Genomic DNA, 17,454 nt, shown 5'->3' with positions numbered 1-17,454 from the left:
AAGTTTTATACGAGGAACGTTACACATGAAACTAACCTATTATTTTAAAACAGAGGAAATATTATTTTAATAACCGCCTTTATCTTTTCCCATATTACAAAGGCCGTAGATTACATCACAAAGACCATTGCCTTGTCCCTTTATGCTAGGTACACTTTACTGTTGCTTATATTTACGAGCCTCGAATTATTTGCTAGTTTGGTTCTTCCTTTCGTGTTCCCGTCTTCATAGTAGCCTACAAGTTTGTAATAATTCCAACAACATTTTTATTACCACATTTGAACCAAACGCGTCTCCTACCCTATCTTGGATTTAGAGAACAGAAAACAATACAGGGGTTTTGTTCTCTGTATCAATCACTAGGAAACAAATACTATTTGTTCCCTTCTCTTGTGAGCACTATATAATAAAGGGATTCCACATTTGATTTCTCTGGTACTCAAGAGAGAGATGAAACGAGAGGGTAAATGCAATATGGGAGGGATGAAATTGGTGGTACTGTACTTGGCATTGGTTTTGGTTTTGGCTGCATTTCTTCCAGGTTGTTTTGTAGTTGGAGATCAAGAGTTGAAGTGGAGGAAACAAGCTAAATCTAATTCTTCACCATTTCCAACTCTTGTTGGTACTTCTGCTGTTTACCCTGTTCTTGGAAATGTCTATCCTGTTGGGTATGTAGTTCAACAACTATCTTCTGCTTGATCTCATTACTAGGTAGAAAATGAAAAACTAGAGAATTTGATTCTTGAATTTCATCTGGTTTTTGTTAATTCGTGTTGTTTCCTTCTTCAATTTCATTCCTCTAAGCTTGTTCTTTGAAATTTTGGTTAATAAGGGTTTTCTTGATTCTTAAAACCCATTTTTAATTAGGGTTTTATTACTGTCTTTCTATGATTATTTTTGTTAGATTTTTTAAGGTCATTTTTTTTCAGCTAAAATTTCTCATATCCCATTAATTTAGACTAAGATTCAGCTAAAATATATGGTCCTTTAGATATTCTAATTTTTGCTGCTCATTTTATGTCATTTCTTATATGTTTTTGTTCTCGTGTTTTGGTTTGTAGTTATTACTATGTGGACATCAGAATTGGATATCCACCCAAACCATTCTACCTTGACATAGACACAGGCAGCGATCTTACATGGCTTCATTGTGATGCCCCCTGTCTGCAATGTCCTGAGGTGAGATCTTGTTCATTTAGTTAATCCTGTCGAATACGTTGGCGCCTAACTCACAGATCGTGGAAAATGAATATGCAATAACTTTGTGTCGATAAAGAAGTATATGCAGGTTAACAGCGTTAATTGCGTACTCAATCTAGGATCATAGCAGTATCATCATCATTGTCATCGTTGTTGCAATTATGTTTTTTACTATTAATTAGAAAGATGTATAGCCTATTAGCCTTCTAGGATACATTTTTATTGCTACCTATTATCTTCCTCAAATTTAGGTTCGTAAACCATCATAGTCTATACTAAAATGACATCTGCTTAAACGGACACACCATCTTTATTTCTCTCTTTCGTGAACAGGTTCCTCACCCATTGTACCGTTTAATCGAGAACAGCCACATCCTCTGCCCAGACCCCATTTGTGCAATTGTGCACGCTCTCGAAGATCACCAATGTGAGAAACCAACTGATCATTGTGACTATGAGGTTGAGTATGCAGATCAAGGTTCTTCTCAGGGTCTCCTTGTCAAAGATGTTTTCCCCCTTCGCTCTTCCAATGGATCACTAGTTGGACCCCGCTTGTTTTTTGGGTAGGTTAGCTCTACAAATCATGTTTCTAAATCATAGAAATGGTTGTTTCTCTTCAGTAACATGTTCTTGTTTGCAGTTGTGGATTTGATCAAGAGGGCTCTAGCGGAACTACTTCTCCTACAGATGGAGTGCTAGGTCTTGGCAGAGGGAAAAGCAGCATTGTTTCTCAGCTTCAACGTATAGGGCTAGTAAGAAATGTTATTGGCCACTGCTTCAGTAGCAATGGTGGAGGCTTTCTCTTCTTTGGAGACGATCTTGTACCATCTTCTGGAGTAGTTTGGACACCTATGTCACGTGACCCCAAGAAGTATGTAGTTCAATTTCTTTTCTTCTATATCCAATTTTGGTCTCCAATTTTTGTGGGTGAATGCATCCGTAAAATCTTAGGCATCTAAGATGTTCAGAAACACACTGCAGTGACAGCTGATTATTTTTAAAATGATCGAACGAAAATATAGCCTTGGATGCATCTGTTGACATTGATCTTACTAACGATTTTATGTTCAATTCTTTTCTATTTTCAGCCAAAATCACTACTCGCCAGGGCCAGCAGAACTCTTTTTTGGAAAGCAGTCTATTAGTGTCAAGGATCTTCATGTTGTTTTTGACAGTGGGAGCTCCTACACCTATTTTAATTCTCAGGCTTACAACGCTCTCATTTCTTCTGTAAGCTTTAGAAACCTACATGACCCCAATCTTTTCCAGAGCTGCCTGCGCAAGAGGACTGATTCTTGACGTTTCATTTTCCATTGTTTGTTTTTCAGATAATGAAAGATTTAACAAAGACACCGCTGAAAATTACTGCTTCCGACGAGACATTGTCTATTTGTTGGAAAGGCGCAAAAGCATTCAAATCCATTACTGAAGTCAAGAAATACTTCAAACCAGTAATCCTAAGCTTTATGAATGGCAAGAAAGCACAGCGAATGGAAATACCCCCCGAGTCTTACTTGATTATTAGCGTGAGTAATATCCCTACTTGTACGCTTAAGTTACTTGTTCGTTATGATTATCATTTCAGATGTCAAAGAGAGCATATAACATGCTCCAAATTAATGTTTTGCGCTCTTTATTTCAGGAATTCGGCAATGTCTGCTCAGGAATACTTAACGGTACTGAAATTGGGTTGGAAGACCTCAACCTTATTGGAGGTGAGAAGGAAAGAGACATAGATGAAAATTTTATTTTACGATTCTTTTCAGATATCCTAACTAATATTTTTCATTTCATTTTTTTCTCAGACAACTTTTTCCAAGATCGAACGGTGATATATGACAACGAGAAGCAGGAGATTGGATGGGCCACTGCAAATTGTGACAGGCTTCCCAAGTCTGGAATTGCCCTCTTGTGATTTTCCTTTCTAATATCCCGTTAAGGATTCTCATCAGCCTTATTCTTTTCTTCTCTCTTTGTCTTCAATCTGACAGCATTGATCGTGAAGAAGACTTATCTCAACTTGATACCGCTGGGCTAGATATACTAACAGAAGATTATGGTCCTGGGGTTTCCGGTTTCCAAAAGGAGTATGAAGAATCACATAAAAAGGATGAACTACGTAAATAAAGTGTGAAGTGGAGCACCTCTCTCTCTCAAATCTCGATCAAGAATAGATAGAAAGGACAGTGTAAAAACGGGGACATGAGCTTTTGTTGTTCTGCTTTACATTAAAAGTTGTACATGTGCAAATAATTGTCACAGACATTGTAGAATTATGTTGATTACATAGTAGCAAAAATAAATAAATGAATGAAAATAAAAAATGTCAGTACATGTTTTGGTGTTTTTCCCCTAATTGAGAGAGATGAAAAGGAGTTAGGTACTACTGAACCAAGTTAACCGATTTAGTTGGTGGATGATTCTGGTTAGCTTTATACATGCATGACTGTACAGTTGCTCATCAAACCTCCCAAAACCCTGCAGCAGAAGAAACATTCATTCATCAGAACGGTTTAATTCAATTGAAAAAAAAATCCATTAGAAAATGAAATGAAAAAATGTTAAAACATATGAAGCCGAAAAGATGAACAGTTCAGGCCTAAAGGGTAAACTTTAGGAAAGGAATAATTCTTGGTAGACAGTATGGAAAGAGTTTATGATCAAACCTTAAAGATTCTCTAGGAAAGAGTTTATTATATGATCAAACCTTAAAGATTCTCTAGGAAACTTTTAAGAGATGCAAACCATGATAAGTAAAGCATCTTATAGAGAAGCCTTGTGGATTTAAAAGTTAAAGCTTGAAAGATAAGTAGGCATCATAGTACTTTCTCCCAAATGCATATTCTTTTGTAATAGGGCTGCCATAAATTGGCGTGAACTTGGAAATTCTACAATCTAAGGCAACGAATAACTTTTCACATACAAGTAAAGCATGCCTTTATGCATTCGTACTATGGTGATAGCAAAAGAAGCAAATTCCAGATGGTTACTGCACGGACTAAAAGCAAATTCATAAAGGTAAACAAGTTTCAACATATTCATCAAAACAAATGGAAGCTACTACAGATTCTACTAAGGTTTTGAGCTGCTGAGCAAGCTAAGTAGGGAAGATATATAAATCACTTCTGACCAATACAGAAACTGACACCATCACGAACTACGCAACATCACTGCTTGGTTTCCAGGTGAAGCCCAAGGAATGTAGATGTACATTAGATATGCAAGAGTGTTCTTCATATTTCTGAGAGTTCTTACTCTTTGGGACATCTCAGTGTCTTGGAATGTAACCGTTGAATTCATGTTATAATGATGATTGTAAAAATGAAGGCAGTTTCATGACTTCCATCATCATTTAGAAAAATGAAGTATTCAAATGAACTCAAACTAATTCAGTGGATATTGTTCATAAATACTAGAATGTAAGAAGGCTCCCGCCATTAAAAAAAAAAAAATAATAAGAAAGGAAATGAGAGAAAGAAACCTTATTCCTCAAAGTGTTGGTGGTGTAGTGTAACCTTGAAATGCTATAAGACATGATTTGCACACTACACATGTTAAACCAGACAAGAGTTACTTATTATTATCCCATCAAATAACAGAAGACAAATTCCTCGAATAAGTATTTACATAGTTTGAAAAATCAAGCACGGAAGAAACAACTACATCAACAAAAGTTAACAGAATTTACCAGGTTAAATTAATCAACTTATTTGACAAGTAATAATAATAATAAAAGTTATCTCCAGAACATGAATTGAATATGTCAAAGTAAACGATATTCATGATATTTTTCTTTAAATTGGAAAATCATGTATTGTTTCCTTTTTAAATGTAGAGCACAATATCTATCAAATAGCAAGTCTTTATAATACTTAAAAAGGAGTGAGACTAGGATGAGATGGGTCCAATCTCCTAATTTAATCAATTGAATTTCAGAAGTGAAGTTTAAATGAAAATGACAGTAAATCTACTCCTCTTTAGTGGAACAGTATTTTACACCATTTTTCTCTACCTAGTGATACATAACAGAACTTACTAACTGTTATACATGAGTAATGGGAGCCATGAAAAGTATTTCCAGCGAGAAGGAAAACAGAATATGCATTGAAAAAGTAAGTGGGCAAAGAAACATTACCTTCGCATGACAAATCTTTGTGATTGCCTCAACATGAAGGTCCTGAAGTTCTTCAAGAGCAGCAATATCTAGGCCATTGAGATCTTGGCCCTGAAAATGAGTTAATTGTATGAGTACTTTGTATCTTTGCTCTGTTTCTGACAAGCAAAGTGACCTCATGAAAGTATCACTTCAATTAGATATGCATGTCAACATTATGTTAATGAATATTCTCCTTCAGCCAATGGCTATTAGAAGACATGATTATTATACCAAAACACAATAAGAACTTAAAAGGCATTCTAGACGTTTGTACCTTTAATTTGGAAATAATGCTTTCTAGCTCTCTACACCTTCTCTTTTCTGTTTCATAGCCAGCTCTTGTTTCTTCTAATGTACTTAATTCTTCCATGTTGCCACAACTTACGCCAGGTTCGGAAGTTCCATTTCGGGCATGATTTGAGGAAGGGTATTCGTTTTGTGCGCTTTTGAGGGGAACATTTATTTTTTGTTCCCCCTCCAGGTACGAGTCTTCAGGATCAATGCTAGTTTTCCTCATTTTTGCGATAAGCAACCACATGTTTGAAAGTTCATTTTCTAAATCTTCTTCATGTTGCTTTGCTTCATCCAATCTTTTCTCCAGCTCGCTTTCTCTTCTGATTCTCTCAGATAAAGCAGCCTCCAAAGAAGCTTCTCTTTGGTATCTCACAATAAGCTCGTTCTGCAACTCCTCAATTAACATCCCATCCTCTGGATTTCTCGATAATGCATTAGCTCTACAGTAAGCTGATTCTTTTGGTGCAGCCAATTCGCCAGTCAATTTTGCGTTCTCATAGGAAAGTTTAGTTACTTCTTCTGCCAAATTTCTAAGCTCAATAGCAGCTGCTGAAGCCAACTCCTTGGCATATGAGGCTTCCTCGGCCAGATTTTGGTTGTCAGTTGCAAATCCATCCCTTTCTTCAGTAAGCTTCGCATTATCTTGCTTAAGATTCTTTATTTCAGCATCCTGATTCAGACACAGTGAAATAAACATAGATGAGTCTAACATCAGGATAAATACAAGTTATCCTAACCCAGAAGTACATTGTAACGTTGATCAGATAACTAAAGAGATTATCAGACTGATGAGTTACTTATGAATGTAACATGGATTAAAAAAAGTGGAAATACTAACTTGCTTGAGGACTTGAGAACTCAAAGACTTATCAGCATTGCACTTGCACCTACTTGAGCCTTCTTCATATGAACCAATTTCAACTTTTGATTCTCTATTTTCTCGAGACTGCTCTGAGGAACAATTCGTGGATGCAACAAGATTACCTGCCTGGCCAGAGTTGTTAACTAACAAAGAATCAAGCTGTTGTCTTAGCAGAAGCACGGTTTCCTGCATCTCAGCATTCTCAGACATCTGATAAAATTGAAGATAAAGTGAGCATTAGCACTCAGCAGGTTCATACTACATATGCAAAAACATGAAGATCATCTGTAGAATCCAACCTTCATCTGCAACTGTTCTTGAAGTATTCGGTTATCTGCTGATTTAATCTTCATTGATGACAAGACATAAGAAGTATGAATAATTAGTAATCATAGCTAAAACTCACAAAATAACCAAGAAAATGTGATTCACAAACCTCAAGATCGAATGTTTTTTCATTTAGTTGAGTAGCAAACTTTGACAGTGCCTGAAAGGTGCAACTTATTCATTAGAGAAGTGGTACTATGACACATAGCAAATAACACCCAACTGACTTTTACTCAGGTACTACAAATGGGAACCTTAATACAGTGTATGTCCTAATTGAAATGTTGTCTCTGCTAATTAAATAGGAAACACTTTTTTTTTACCTTAACCTGCGTATCCCATTACCTGAGACATCTCAATGTTATTTGATGCACGTGGTGTAGACTCAATAGAACCAAGCATCAGTTGTTCAAGTTCATGCATATGGCCCTGCTTCTCACTGATTTCATCCTTAAGCTTCCGCATTTGGTCCTATTACAGCCAGCCCAAAATTTATGAAATCATGCCAAGGTTTAAAACTACGGCCATGAAAAAGAAAGAGGAAGATCACATGCCTGAAGATGCAAATCTTCGGGGTCACTAGCTGCTTTCTCTGACAACCTTTCAGAAGAACTGATACACAAGGCTAGCTCCCCTGCTAACGTTTTCACCTGCTCACGGAGTAGATCCATTTGATCTGTAATTGTAGTTCCAGTCTGCAAAGATGTTTTTAAGTAAGTATGCTGATACCTGTAATCTGGAAAACTGATATATGTGCAGAACCTATATCCTTTTGACTCAGTTTAATTACAATATAACCATATTCATTTCTGATGGACACGCAGTTTGGCCTACCAAGCAGGCCTAACTCTGTTAAATTGGGATAGGGTGGAGAAAGTATCTCCTTAATGAATAGTCTCAGGAGGGCCTTCATTTCACTTTGTCCACCTTGAATAAGTTACAAGGATCATCCCCTCTTCTGCCAACAGACATTCTCTGTCCATCCCTCATGTCAGTCACTAATACTTTATGTTGTGATGACTTCGAAGATGGTGCTGGTGAGCCACCAACGGAGCTTTCACTAGATGATAGTCCAGAAAGGTTCTCCGGCTTCTGAAAAGCAAGTCATAGTATGCCAAGAACCCATTAGTGTCTAACATGCCACACTTCAACATGAATCTACACTATGGAGATATATTAATATTAACATCCAAAGTGATTAATGAGCTTAGTGATGTCAACTTAGCAAATAGGATTAATTCATCTAAATTTCTTTCCCTTTGCTACGATGTAGAGAATCATGGTTTTCCAGATATTTTCAAAGATAAAAGGGCCTAAAACTATCTCAGGAATGTCCAACAAATGCAAGTAAAGTTTTTTTAAGAGGTTATAAAATCTTTGCCACAGGTGGTTTTTTGAAATTACTTTGTTACACCAACTAACAGGAAATTTTGGATGTCCTCGTAACTAGAGCTAAAAATGCCAACCAGTAGATGGTTGACCAATAAAGTCGCGAACCCTATTTCTTATAATCTTGTCCTTCCTCTTTTCTCTTTCCACCCACAAAAGCTGACCTGCATATTGAATGCAAAGAGCAAAAACAATAAAGAGAAGATATCTAAGAAACTAACCCGCTGTTTAAACCATCCAAGCATCCCATGCCTCTTGCTCTTCTTATCACGTTTGACCAACTCATCTACATTGTTGGCATCATACCTTGCTTCTGCTGAAAATTCTGAATCCATACTAGTGGCATCATCGTCAATAAGGTACTCTCGTTTTTTATCCGGCAAATATATTAGCTGCATACAAAATAAAAATAAGGCATAACAAAGTAGAAAATAGCTAGCCGGCTATTCATTAAGTTGTGAAAGAGAGGAAAAATCCATTCCAAAAGTTTGATTTTCTTGAAGATAACTATATTAAGCGTTTAGATTACTCTGAATAAACATTTTAATATATTGTACACGAAATGTTTTGAAGCAACATATTAACCTCGTCTTCTCCAAAGGAGTGTCTTTGTCTATAACCCGTCTTTTGAGGGGTACTTGATGATAAAGTGTTTTTTGTGGAAACCAAGATTAGCTTTGTCAGCCGTTGAATTCTCCCCATTAAAGCTGCCTTAGCTTGCTCTTCCTCTTCTAATCGTGACTGCAATTTAACTTGACCAGCTTCCATCTTTTAAACCAGAGAAACAAACAGTTAGAAAGCAAGTGATGGACCATGAAAGTACCAATTTGTATTGCCTGGAATACCATCGATGCATGCCAAGGAGGGTCAAATACCAAAAATTGCTTCTTTATTACAGTGAAAAGGGGAATCTATGTACATAACGATCTTGCGAGAGAACAGTGAAGCAACAGTACTGAGGTTGGCACATACACAAACTGCGAAAAAGACAAACTCACACATGCTCCAAATATTAGTTTTAGATTCCATAAATTGGCATTTGTAGTCGAATAATATCCAGTATTGTCACATATACAAACAAGTTTACAAATCATAACATGCCCATGCATCAACAGAAAACAATCTTCCAAGACCAGATTAGAATACTATAGGGATCTAAAGCTGCAAAAGGATCACGAAGTATCACCAAACAAAACAAAAACGGTGTAGTTGTTGTCCTTCTAGTGATACATACATTAAGCTAAGTAATCAAAATGCCTGATATATAAAAAAACAACATGAGACTTCACAAATGAAAAGATAGGAGACTCTTTTTCTAGGAAGGTATATAAGGTATATAAATTAACAGTAAGAAAAGATGCACAAAAATGGGAAACGTTAAAATAGTGCAAGTACATTATGTTCCAGATTCAGATAAACTACAGTAGATTCAGTCAATTAAACTGCACAAGCAAAGTAGATCACATATTTACATGTATATTTAATAAACCAACCTGAAGCTTCAGACTAACAAGATCTTCCGGGTTGGAAGCAACAGCATAAGGTTTCTCCGTTGCTCCCTGCTTCAAGTGCTGCAGCTCTTCTTTTAAACTAGTAATTTCCTTCTGATACTTTTTAATTACAGATTTCTCATCCAGTATCTGGTAAGAGCAATAATTACAGTCTTTACACCAACCCTTGGTTAACGTTCTGCCATTTCCATAGTAATTACAAGAACATCACCTTATTTTGAGAAGCTTTAATTTCCACATGCTTGCTACGATGGGCAAATTTAAGTGTGTTGTGTGTCTCCTCGGTATTGCTTGAGGCAGGAGTGACAGTACAAATAAGCTACAAAACAGAGGGGTAGAAAGCAAGTTAATTTACATGAAAGAGCAATTGCAGAACACATAAGAACTGCATACTTTTAAGCCTCTAGATATTGATCACAAAGTGGTAGAAGATGGGAATAACTAAACGATGACAAAATAAATATATATACAAATATACTGTATATGGTTTACATGTATTGTTCTAACTTACTGAAACCCGTCCATGACCACTAAGAGAGGACTGCAACACACGTGTCAGTTTAGAATCTCGATATGGAATATGTGTAGATTTGGCATCAGTTAGTTTGGATATCACCTGCAAGGAAATCCATTAAGCCGATGAATTGGTTCTCTTGATAGTTATTTAAGTAAACAGAAAGAAGGCTCTACACCAACACATAACTCGTGAGGTTAACCATAGACACCATAGGTTTGACATGATGAAACAAAGATCAAGGAGACATTTCTTACAGTGCCAAGTGTAAGCAAGCTTTTATTTATGTATGAACCTTCTTTTCTACGCAGCCCAATCGTTTCCGCTTTAGAACTTTCAGACCCTGCAAGATCAATTAAATTCTGCAAAGGAGACCCAAGTTTGTATAACACAAACAAAAATCAAAAACTTACAATGAGAAGACATTAGGAAAGTAGACGGTACTGTCAAATTGCACCCAGACGACACAATTAAAAGGATGACTCGTTTGCATAAACAAGGAAGTTTACCAATTGGGATAAGGCTACATCTTCCTCCATGTGATTGTCACCACGCGAACTGCTTTCGATTGTCTGAGAAGCAAGTAGTCAGTCAATCATAAATTAAAAAATATGAATATCAACCATCTAAATATGCACAGAATACAGTGTTATCAAAACATGAATACGAGCTGGATAATTACCAACGTGAAGATAGTGTGGCTCCGACTGCTAAGTAAATTATAATTATTAGAACCGACGTGTCTATGCTCTGCAAAAAAAGTGGGACTTGGCAAATCAGCATCTTAACTTTCAATGGCTCAGTCTAGGATGAATTGAGAGACAGACCACCGAGGATCCGGACATTTAAGGGCAGAATAAATATAACAAAACAAGATGTGTTCAATACATAGAGAAATAAGATATGCATACAGCTGGCAATCACCATATATAGTGCTTGACAATGTAAATATACCATTTGCATACTGGCACCAGTTCAGCCCCATCGATGACTTCATTACAACCTCTCTTCGGCGTCAATGCAACATATAACTTGCTTTATTTAGTTACTATTTTTTTCCAATCTTCTCAATACTATTATACTACTCACATTTTTCTATTGTGGCCTCTATGTTTAAGAAAGTTGTCTCTCATTTCTGAATGTTCGGGTCATAATAATAATCACTCTTCCAAAGGAGTATTGTTAATAAGGAAAAAGAAAAAACAGAAAAGGAGAACAATGTTAAACCAAGATCTCCAAAAAGAAAAGAAAAATATCAAATATGTAGGTAAATAACAGATACCTGTCACTCCCCGTAAGACAGTGTATAAAACTGGTGGTTCATACAACCTAATCTCGGAGGCTAGAGCCCCCCATTTAACTAGAATGTCAGCACAAGGAATCTGCTGCATATAAAAATGTGAGAGAACCTAAACTGGATAGTCTTCAGGTCTACCAAACAATTTTCCAAATGCACAAGGAACCTCCCCGTAACAATGGGATTTTTTTCTCAAGTGCCACACTAATAAGAATCGAGTCACACTCCAACCGCACTCGTCTTAGGTTACGAGTCTTGGCCATTCCAAACTCTTGAATAGCCTTGAACTCCGCCGCTACTGAAGTATTGTGACTAAGACGGGTGGCAAAACATACCGAAATCATTCATTCTTAATATAGGTACACACAGCTATTGACGCCAAACTGGCATTACCAAAGGTCCCATTTCACTAACATTCCTGAGACAACATATTCCAATCTGCTCATTTTTATCAATACCTTCCTAGTCTCCTGTCTCTTCGTACTCAACCACAAAAACGAAATTCCGATAGAAGTGATTGATGGTTGTTTTACAGTTTGAAGCTTTATATGAAAAAAGCAAAATTCATGTGAATAGTGGTGGTAAGAGAAAACTTGAGGACATTCTGAAGATCTGTATCAAGATAAATAGAGTCGATGTTGTCATCTAAAAAGAGATTGATTTTGATAGTAACACCAACTGATAAGAATCAAGCTAATAAGAAAAAACCTTCAACTAGACAACTTCAATGCATGATCTCGGCGGTACTAATTGTCAAATTGAATTACCTTCACCAGATGCTATCAAAGAAAGAGCATGTGCAGGCGACAAAACAACTTCTTCTTTCATTCCTTCTACATAAGTTCCCTGCCCAGAAGAAAAACTTAAACTACTAAGAACAGATAAAGTTTTGAATGGAACTGGTAGGCAACTAAAAACGGAGTTGACGCGCAGGAACACGTTAACAAACAGCACACTCCTAAACAAATTAAGGGACTAGGATTCAACGTCATAACACCAACATAATAACAAATAATGAAGAGGAGTACCTGCATTTTCTACTTTTGGTTACTCGGATAACATAGATTCTAAGCAACAAATATACTGATGGACAAACATGGTACTTAATTTATAAAAAATAAAATCCCCACAGTATTTTAACTATTACTTTAACTATGGAATGCTGGAAAGCCTGTGTGGAGGAGTGGCTTTGAATGCTGATGTTCATACTTCAGCATAACGGAGTATTTATTAAGTAAGTTTAATTAAAAGTTAAAACATAACATCGGTTTGATCTCCATAGAATAAATATGGATATATCACGGCTTTGTCGTTTCTAACGTACCAGTCAAAGTAACAAATAGGCAGTCTGTGGATGATTGAAGGTTCAGAACTATTCTCAAATCTACTAACAAGGGCTGAAGGGGACACAAGCCATCTAACCTCAGAAAAGTTGCACCAATGCGAAATTAAAGGAAGGTCTGTGTGTTTAACTTGTCATCCATGAGGTATTTGGCATATCTTTCTTCAAGAGTTATGCATCATGGATGTCGACTTGTCTCCATCATTAGTACCAACTTATAACCTATGCCTATGACGTGGTTCCCACATGGCTCCAATTTGGTGATCTTATACTTCCTATGAGACTAAGCAGTCTTCATAATCTTCATCCATGCAATGATGGTGTGGACTTATTCCAGTGGGATTGTTGATTAAGACTAAGATGAAGGCATACAACTCCAGTATTCTTAGTTCATATTCTTACTGTAAACAGAAATTGGCATCTAATCTTACTTAGATCTCAGTGGTATCCACCTTGGTTTACTAAATATACGTGTACAGCAGTCAGCAGAAATGAAAGCAAAAGCACATAAGCATTTAATCTTACTGAGTCAGACTTCTATATAAAAAATAAAATAATACCTGAGCATCTTCCCGTATTCGTAGGTTCTGCCCAGTTGGATCAAGCAAGTCGTTAATAACCTGGAAAAGCATATATACCCAATATTAGGGAACAAAATAACACAAAAAGTATTTCAAAGAAGCATGTATTAAGTTGCCCAACTTTCTCCATCTATCATTGAAAAAAAACTACTTTATAATTTGATGGGATTGTTAAGGGTACCACCACAAAAATGCCTGATTTATTTGAAGGCCAAAAACCATTTTCTCCGCACCATGCTGTCCTATACATTCAAGGTAAGATGATAAATCTTGAGACAACAGACACAGAGACTTGGCAACACTTCACACTGACACCGTGGAGCAACACAAAGTCACCTAAGAGACAGGTATCTGGGACAACCCACCAACCAGTAAAGCATCCTCTAAAAGTCTCTATAGATTACTTCACTAAATATTTGAATCTTCTTCACGGTAGCAAAAAAGTTACAATTTGGAGATACTGACCTCATTGTATATCTCCAGATAGGAAACACGAAGAAGAAACTCCCTTCCAGGTGTCTGAGCCATATTGTAACCACTGTCAGACAAGGCGCAAGTAAATGCATGGATGATGCAACTATCAGATGATACACACTATTTACATTACCTCTTGTATAATCCCAAAGACATCCTTCACTGCCAATGGAATGATTCCAGGTGATTTTTGTTCTCCCTTTAGAGCACAAAGTCAAACAATAAAAAAAAGTGTAAATTATACAGCTCTTGGCATTTATAGTAGGAAATCAGACAAATATAAATAAATGGATAGTCCTGCCAGCATAAACATGAAGCAGCAATTAGATCACATTTGAAAGGACTAGAAACAAGAAATTAGAAACTAAGGAAGCCCTTATACATCAAAATAAGGTTTCATATGAAAATTAGTTAAAAACAATTAATATAGCTGATTCTACTAAACCCAGAAATCATTTGAAGCACACTAGTGTTTGTTCTTCACTAGTTGGTGCCAGTGAATTATAATTTACTTTTGTATTTACATTACCAGTGGCACAGACTAGTCCACCCTTGTCCAGAAACTAAGATATGTGAGATCAATCTATCTACGAGTCCTGCAGAATAAAGAAATAAACAACTACCGCTAGCAAAATACAAACTGTAGATATGTAAACTTTAACTTCCCTTCTATAATTGCAGATAAATATCACATAGATCTACAATTATTCTTATACACGCATTGGTAGACATGCATCTAGATACCAAACTTTAAATTTTAAGTACAAAGTGTACTGCAATCTGGGCAAATTACACATAATAATAATAATAACAGAATGAGAAGTCAAAAGAGCTTTAGGTGACAAACATCGCTGGTGTTTAGGAAAATATGATAAGCAATGAAGTTGCTATGCAGTCGTTAGTCTAGAGGATTATACAACATCAACAAAAGGCTATCAAACAGTGCGTTCGGTGGTTATATGCGGTTTGGGTTGTCACGGGCCTGGTTATGAATCTGAAAAAAAAAATTGGACGCAGGATCTACCTTGCTTAACATAGAGATGCACCAATAATTTGGATAAAATACGCTTATAGTACATGCTTCTTAGCTCTATTCTGTCAGAATTATAAACAAAAGTTCCAGTTCAAGATTAAATCAGATAAAGATTAATAGAAATGACTAACATGCATCGTATGAGTCTTTCCACTACTAGTAACACCATAAGCAAATACTGTGCCTGCAATATAGAAGAGGAAACATCATTAGTAACTTACCAAGAAATATAAATAAAAAAATCATGCCAATGGAGAATGGATACAATAAACATCAATCTTTCCTGCATGAAAGGAAGGAATTGCAACTAGGATAGACTTCAGGGGCAGGAACTCAGACCAGGCCGTACTTTCTGGGAGCATGGATAGGTCTTAGGAGTCACTGGGGATGTTGCTATGTCCGAGCGGAGATTGTCTAAATGGAATCACTATTTGGCAAGCATGGCCGGGTAGTTACCAATGGGGAATTATATAGCTACGGAAACATCTAACAACAAATCATGATACATATCTCATTGATTAATTAATCATTAAGGAGTATTTATGGAAAAAAGAATCACCGTTAATTCCTTCCATGGCGCCACTGACAATTTGCTGGGCGGATATATCATAAACTTGGCGTGTAGTTGTTGCTGGACCAAATACTCTATCTGCAAGACAAACAACAGGTAATGGTTCATTGTTGCCTTTCCTATTCCAATATATGCAAATTTGGTAGGCTCTTTACTTTTCCACAAAGGAAACTATTAGATACCGGAATTTGAAATTGGTAACCCCGGGGTCCCCAACTGATCAAATTAAGTTATCTAATGCAGCTCAAACTAGCAATTGGACTTTTCCCTTCTAAAGGCAAAGCAACAACACTCAAAATGTAATCCATCAACAAAACAAAGTATAGTTGTACTAAATGTTCGCACGGATTTGAAATGAGAAAGCTAAGCATGCCTGAAAATGATACATTAGTTATTGGCCCATTGAGTCAAATCAGATCCTCACACAATAAGAAGAAGTTCACTAGTCAAAAGCACTACAACGTGAACTTAAAGATTAAGAAAACTGCCAATTACAACTCCTTCGGTAGAAGTGAAAAACACAAAGATGATTTAAGGTAGCTTGTTCCAAACCTAATTTTGACTAATGTTTTCGATCTATATTGTATTTGAATGAAGTATGACTATCACTCACATGAGTCAACTCAATTAAAAACACAAGAAGATGTAGAAGTAGTAAAGGAAGTAGTGATTTTTTATACTTACCAAAGGCATACGCAATTGAAGTATTGTACTCATTTCTAACAGTGTAATCTCCATCAGCATACCAAGCAATCTCATCCCCTTTCTTCACTTCTCTTGCACTAAAAGAGAGGGAAACACACGACATTTGAAAAAAAAAATCAGAAATCGAATAAAACTGACTCAGTCAACGAGTGAGTGAGAGAGAGTGAAAAAAACTTGATTCAGTACCTGAGAGGTCGAAACCTAACAGTGACAGTGACATTTTCCTTCGGCTTACTGATTTCAAAAGGAGATGGTGAGAGTTTATGCGGTGGACGAGAAGAAGAAGTAGAAGAAGGAGTTGTAGGACGAGCACCAGCAGATTTTGAAGAAGAAGGCGGAGTAGCAGCCACCGGAACTGGTGGTTTTCTTGATCGGAAAGGGGAGATGGTGGTGGTGGATCTCTGAGACCTCGATGAAGACATTTTATTTTTGTTTTTTAGTTTTTTCTGAGTAGTCCGTCCCACAGAGATATCAGTCCTCCTCCATATGAGATTCTGATTCTCTAATTTTTGTTAGTAAATAAAAGAAATGGTCAGCATAAAAAGGGTGGGAAATTAATTTTAGCTTTTAGTGCGAGAGAGAATCACGATTTAACTCAGGAGTTTGGAGGGACAGTTCTCAGTTCAGGTGAGTCACGTGTTTCTCACATGTGCCGTCGTCTTCCTTATCTGTTTGACTGGACAGTATTGGGAACAGCTAGCATAATAATAAACCGTTTAATAACTTCATTTAAGAACAAGTACCACCAACTGTATTTACTATCGATTGGATAAAAGTATTATTTTCATCCTTGGACATTTTTACGGATTCTCATCATCCCATAAGGTAAAAAAATGATTACCAAAAAGAATTCAAGAAATGCATGTGCGTCTTGTCATAGACGAACACAAAAATAACATAACAAGCAATCATTTTGTTTACAAAGGAATGATCATGGATTCATGCAGATGTTTCACTTACCGTACGTGAGATGACCCATAATAGGCATTCATATCTAGTTCCACCAAACAGTGCGAGTTATCAAAGCTTTCGTCTTTTGAGCTACATTGACCGAAAGGTGTTACTATTAAGACAGGTGTGCCTACCCATCCCTTTACTTTTCTTTTTTTTTTCGGGTCATCATGGAAGTTTTTATAGACTTCGGAATGCAACAATTTGTAATTTAAAGTCCCTGGCATGCAACGCAACTACAGGGGTA

General features: G+C 36.6%; 2 protein-coding genes across 2 annotated transcripts; one reads left to right on the top strand and one right to left on the bottom strand.

Moving 5' to 3' along the window:
• Positions 1–260: 260 nt before the first annotated feature.
• On the top strand, positions 261–3,534 carry LOC113296788 (aspartic proteinase Asp1-like). The gene is made up of 9 exons (XM_026545127.1): positions 261–668; positions 1,062–1,179; positions 1,534–1,763; positions 1,841–2,071; positions 2,289–2,430; positions 2,529–2,726; positions 2,843–2,915; positions 3,006–3,093; positions 3,192–3,534. Exons 1-9 carry the CDS (start codon positions 451–453, stop codon positions 3,325–3,327), a joined length of 1,434 nt encoding a protein of 477 aa, XP_026400912.1. The 5' UTR covers positions 261–450; the 3' UTR covers positions 3,328–3,534.
• Positions 3,406–16,775, bottom strand: LOC113296787 (kinesin-like protein KIN-7E, chloroplastic). The gene is made up of 26 exons (XM_026545126.1): positions 16,443–16,775; positions 16,236–16,333; positions 15,540–15,629; positions 15,112–15,164; positions 14,081–14,146; positions 13,939–13,992; positions 13,453–13,512; positions 12,318–12,396; positions 10,936–11,003; positions 10,763–10,825; positions 10,511–10,615; positions 10,251–10,355; positions 9,951–10,058; positions 9,722–9,868; positions 8,814–8,996; positions 8,450–8,620; positions 7,767–7,931; positions 7,394–7,534; positions 7,185–7,310; positions 6,949–6,999; positions 6,812–6,859; positions 6,489–6,722; positions 5,631–6,320; positions 5,336–5,425; positions 4,682–4,745; positions 3,406–3,678 (listed from the first exon to the last, which is right to left on the bottom strand). The coding sequence occupies exons 1-25, from the start codon at positions 16,676–16,678 to the stop codon at positions 4,725–4,727; spliced, it is 3,252 nt and encodes a 1,083-aa protein (XP_026400911.1). The 5' UTR covers positions 16,679–16,775; the 3' UTR covers positions 3,406–3,678; positions 4,682–4,724.
• Positions 16,776–17,454: the final 679 nt, after the last annotated feature.

This window comes from Papaver somniferum, chromosome 7 (genome assembly GCF_003573695.1).
Source record: "Papaver somniferum cultivar HN1 chromosome 7, ASM357369v1, whole genome shotgun sequence".
Classification (NCBI taxonomy): Eukaryota; Viridiplantae; Streptophyta; class Magnoliopsida; order Ranunculales; family Papaveraceae; genus Papaver; species Papaver somniferum.
Note: the sequence above shows the minus strand (reverse complement) of the source record. Positions and strands in the feature narration are given on the sequence as shown.

What these genes read in the sequence shown, in the direction of transcription:
- LOC113296788 (XM_026545127.1), top strand. Translation starts at nt 451, where the DNA reads ATGAAACGAGAGGGTAAATGCAATATGGGAGGGATGAAATTGGTGGTA. An exon ending in GGAAATGTCTATCCTGTTGG is followed by an intron (nt 669 to 1,061) that starts GTATGTAGTTCA and finishes TTTGGTTTGTAG; the next exon opens with TTATTACTATGTGGACATCA. An exon ending in ATGTCACGTGACCCCAAGAA is followed by an intron (nt 2,072 to 2,288) that starts GTATGTAGTTCA and finishes TTCTATTTTCAG; the next exon opens with CCAAAATCACTACTCGCCAG.
- LOC113296787 (XM_026545126.1), bottom strand. Translation starts at nt 16,678, where the DNA reads ATGTCTTCATCGAGGTCTCAGAGATCCACCACCACCATCTCCCCTTTC. An exon ending in GTGGTCATGGACGGGTTTCA is followed by an intron (nt 10,059 to 10,250) that starts GTAAGTTAGAAC and finishes TCTGTTTTGTAG; the next exon opens with CTTATTTGTACTGTCACTCC. An exon ending in TTAAAGCTTCTCAAAATAAG is followed by an intron (nt 9,869 to 9,950) that starts GTGATGTTCTTG and finishes TGCTCTTACCAG; the next exon opens with ATACTGGATGAGAAATCTGT.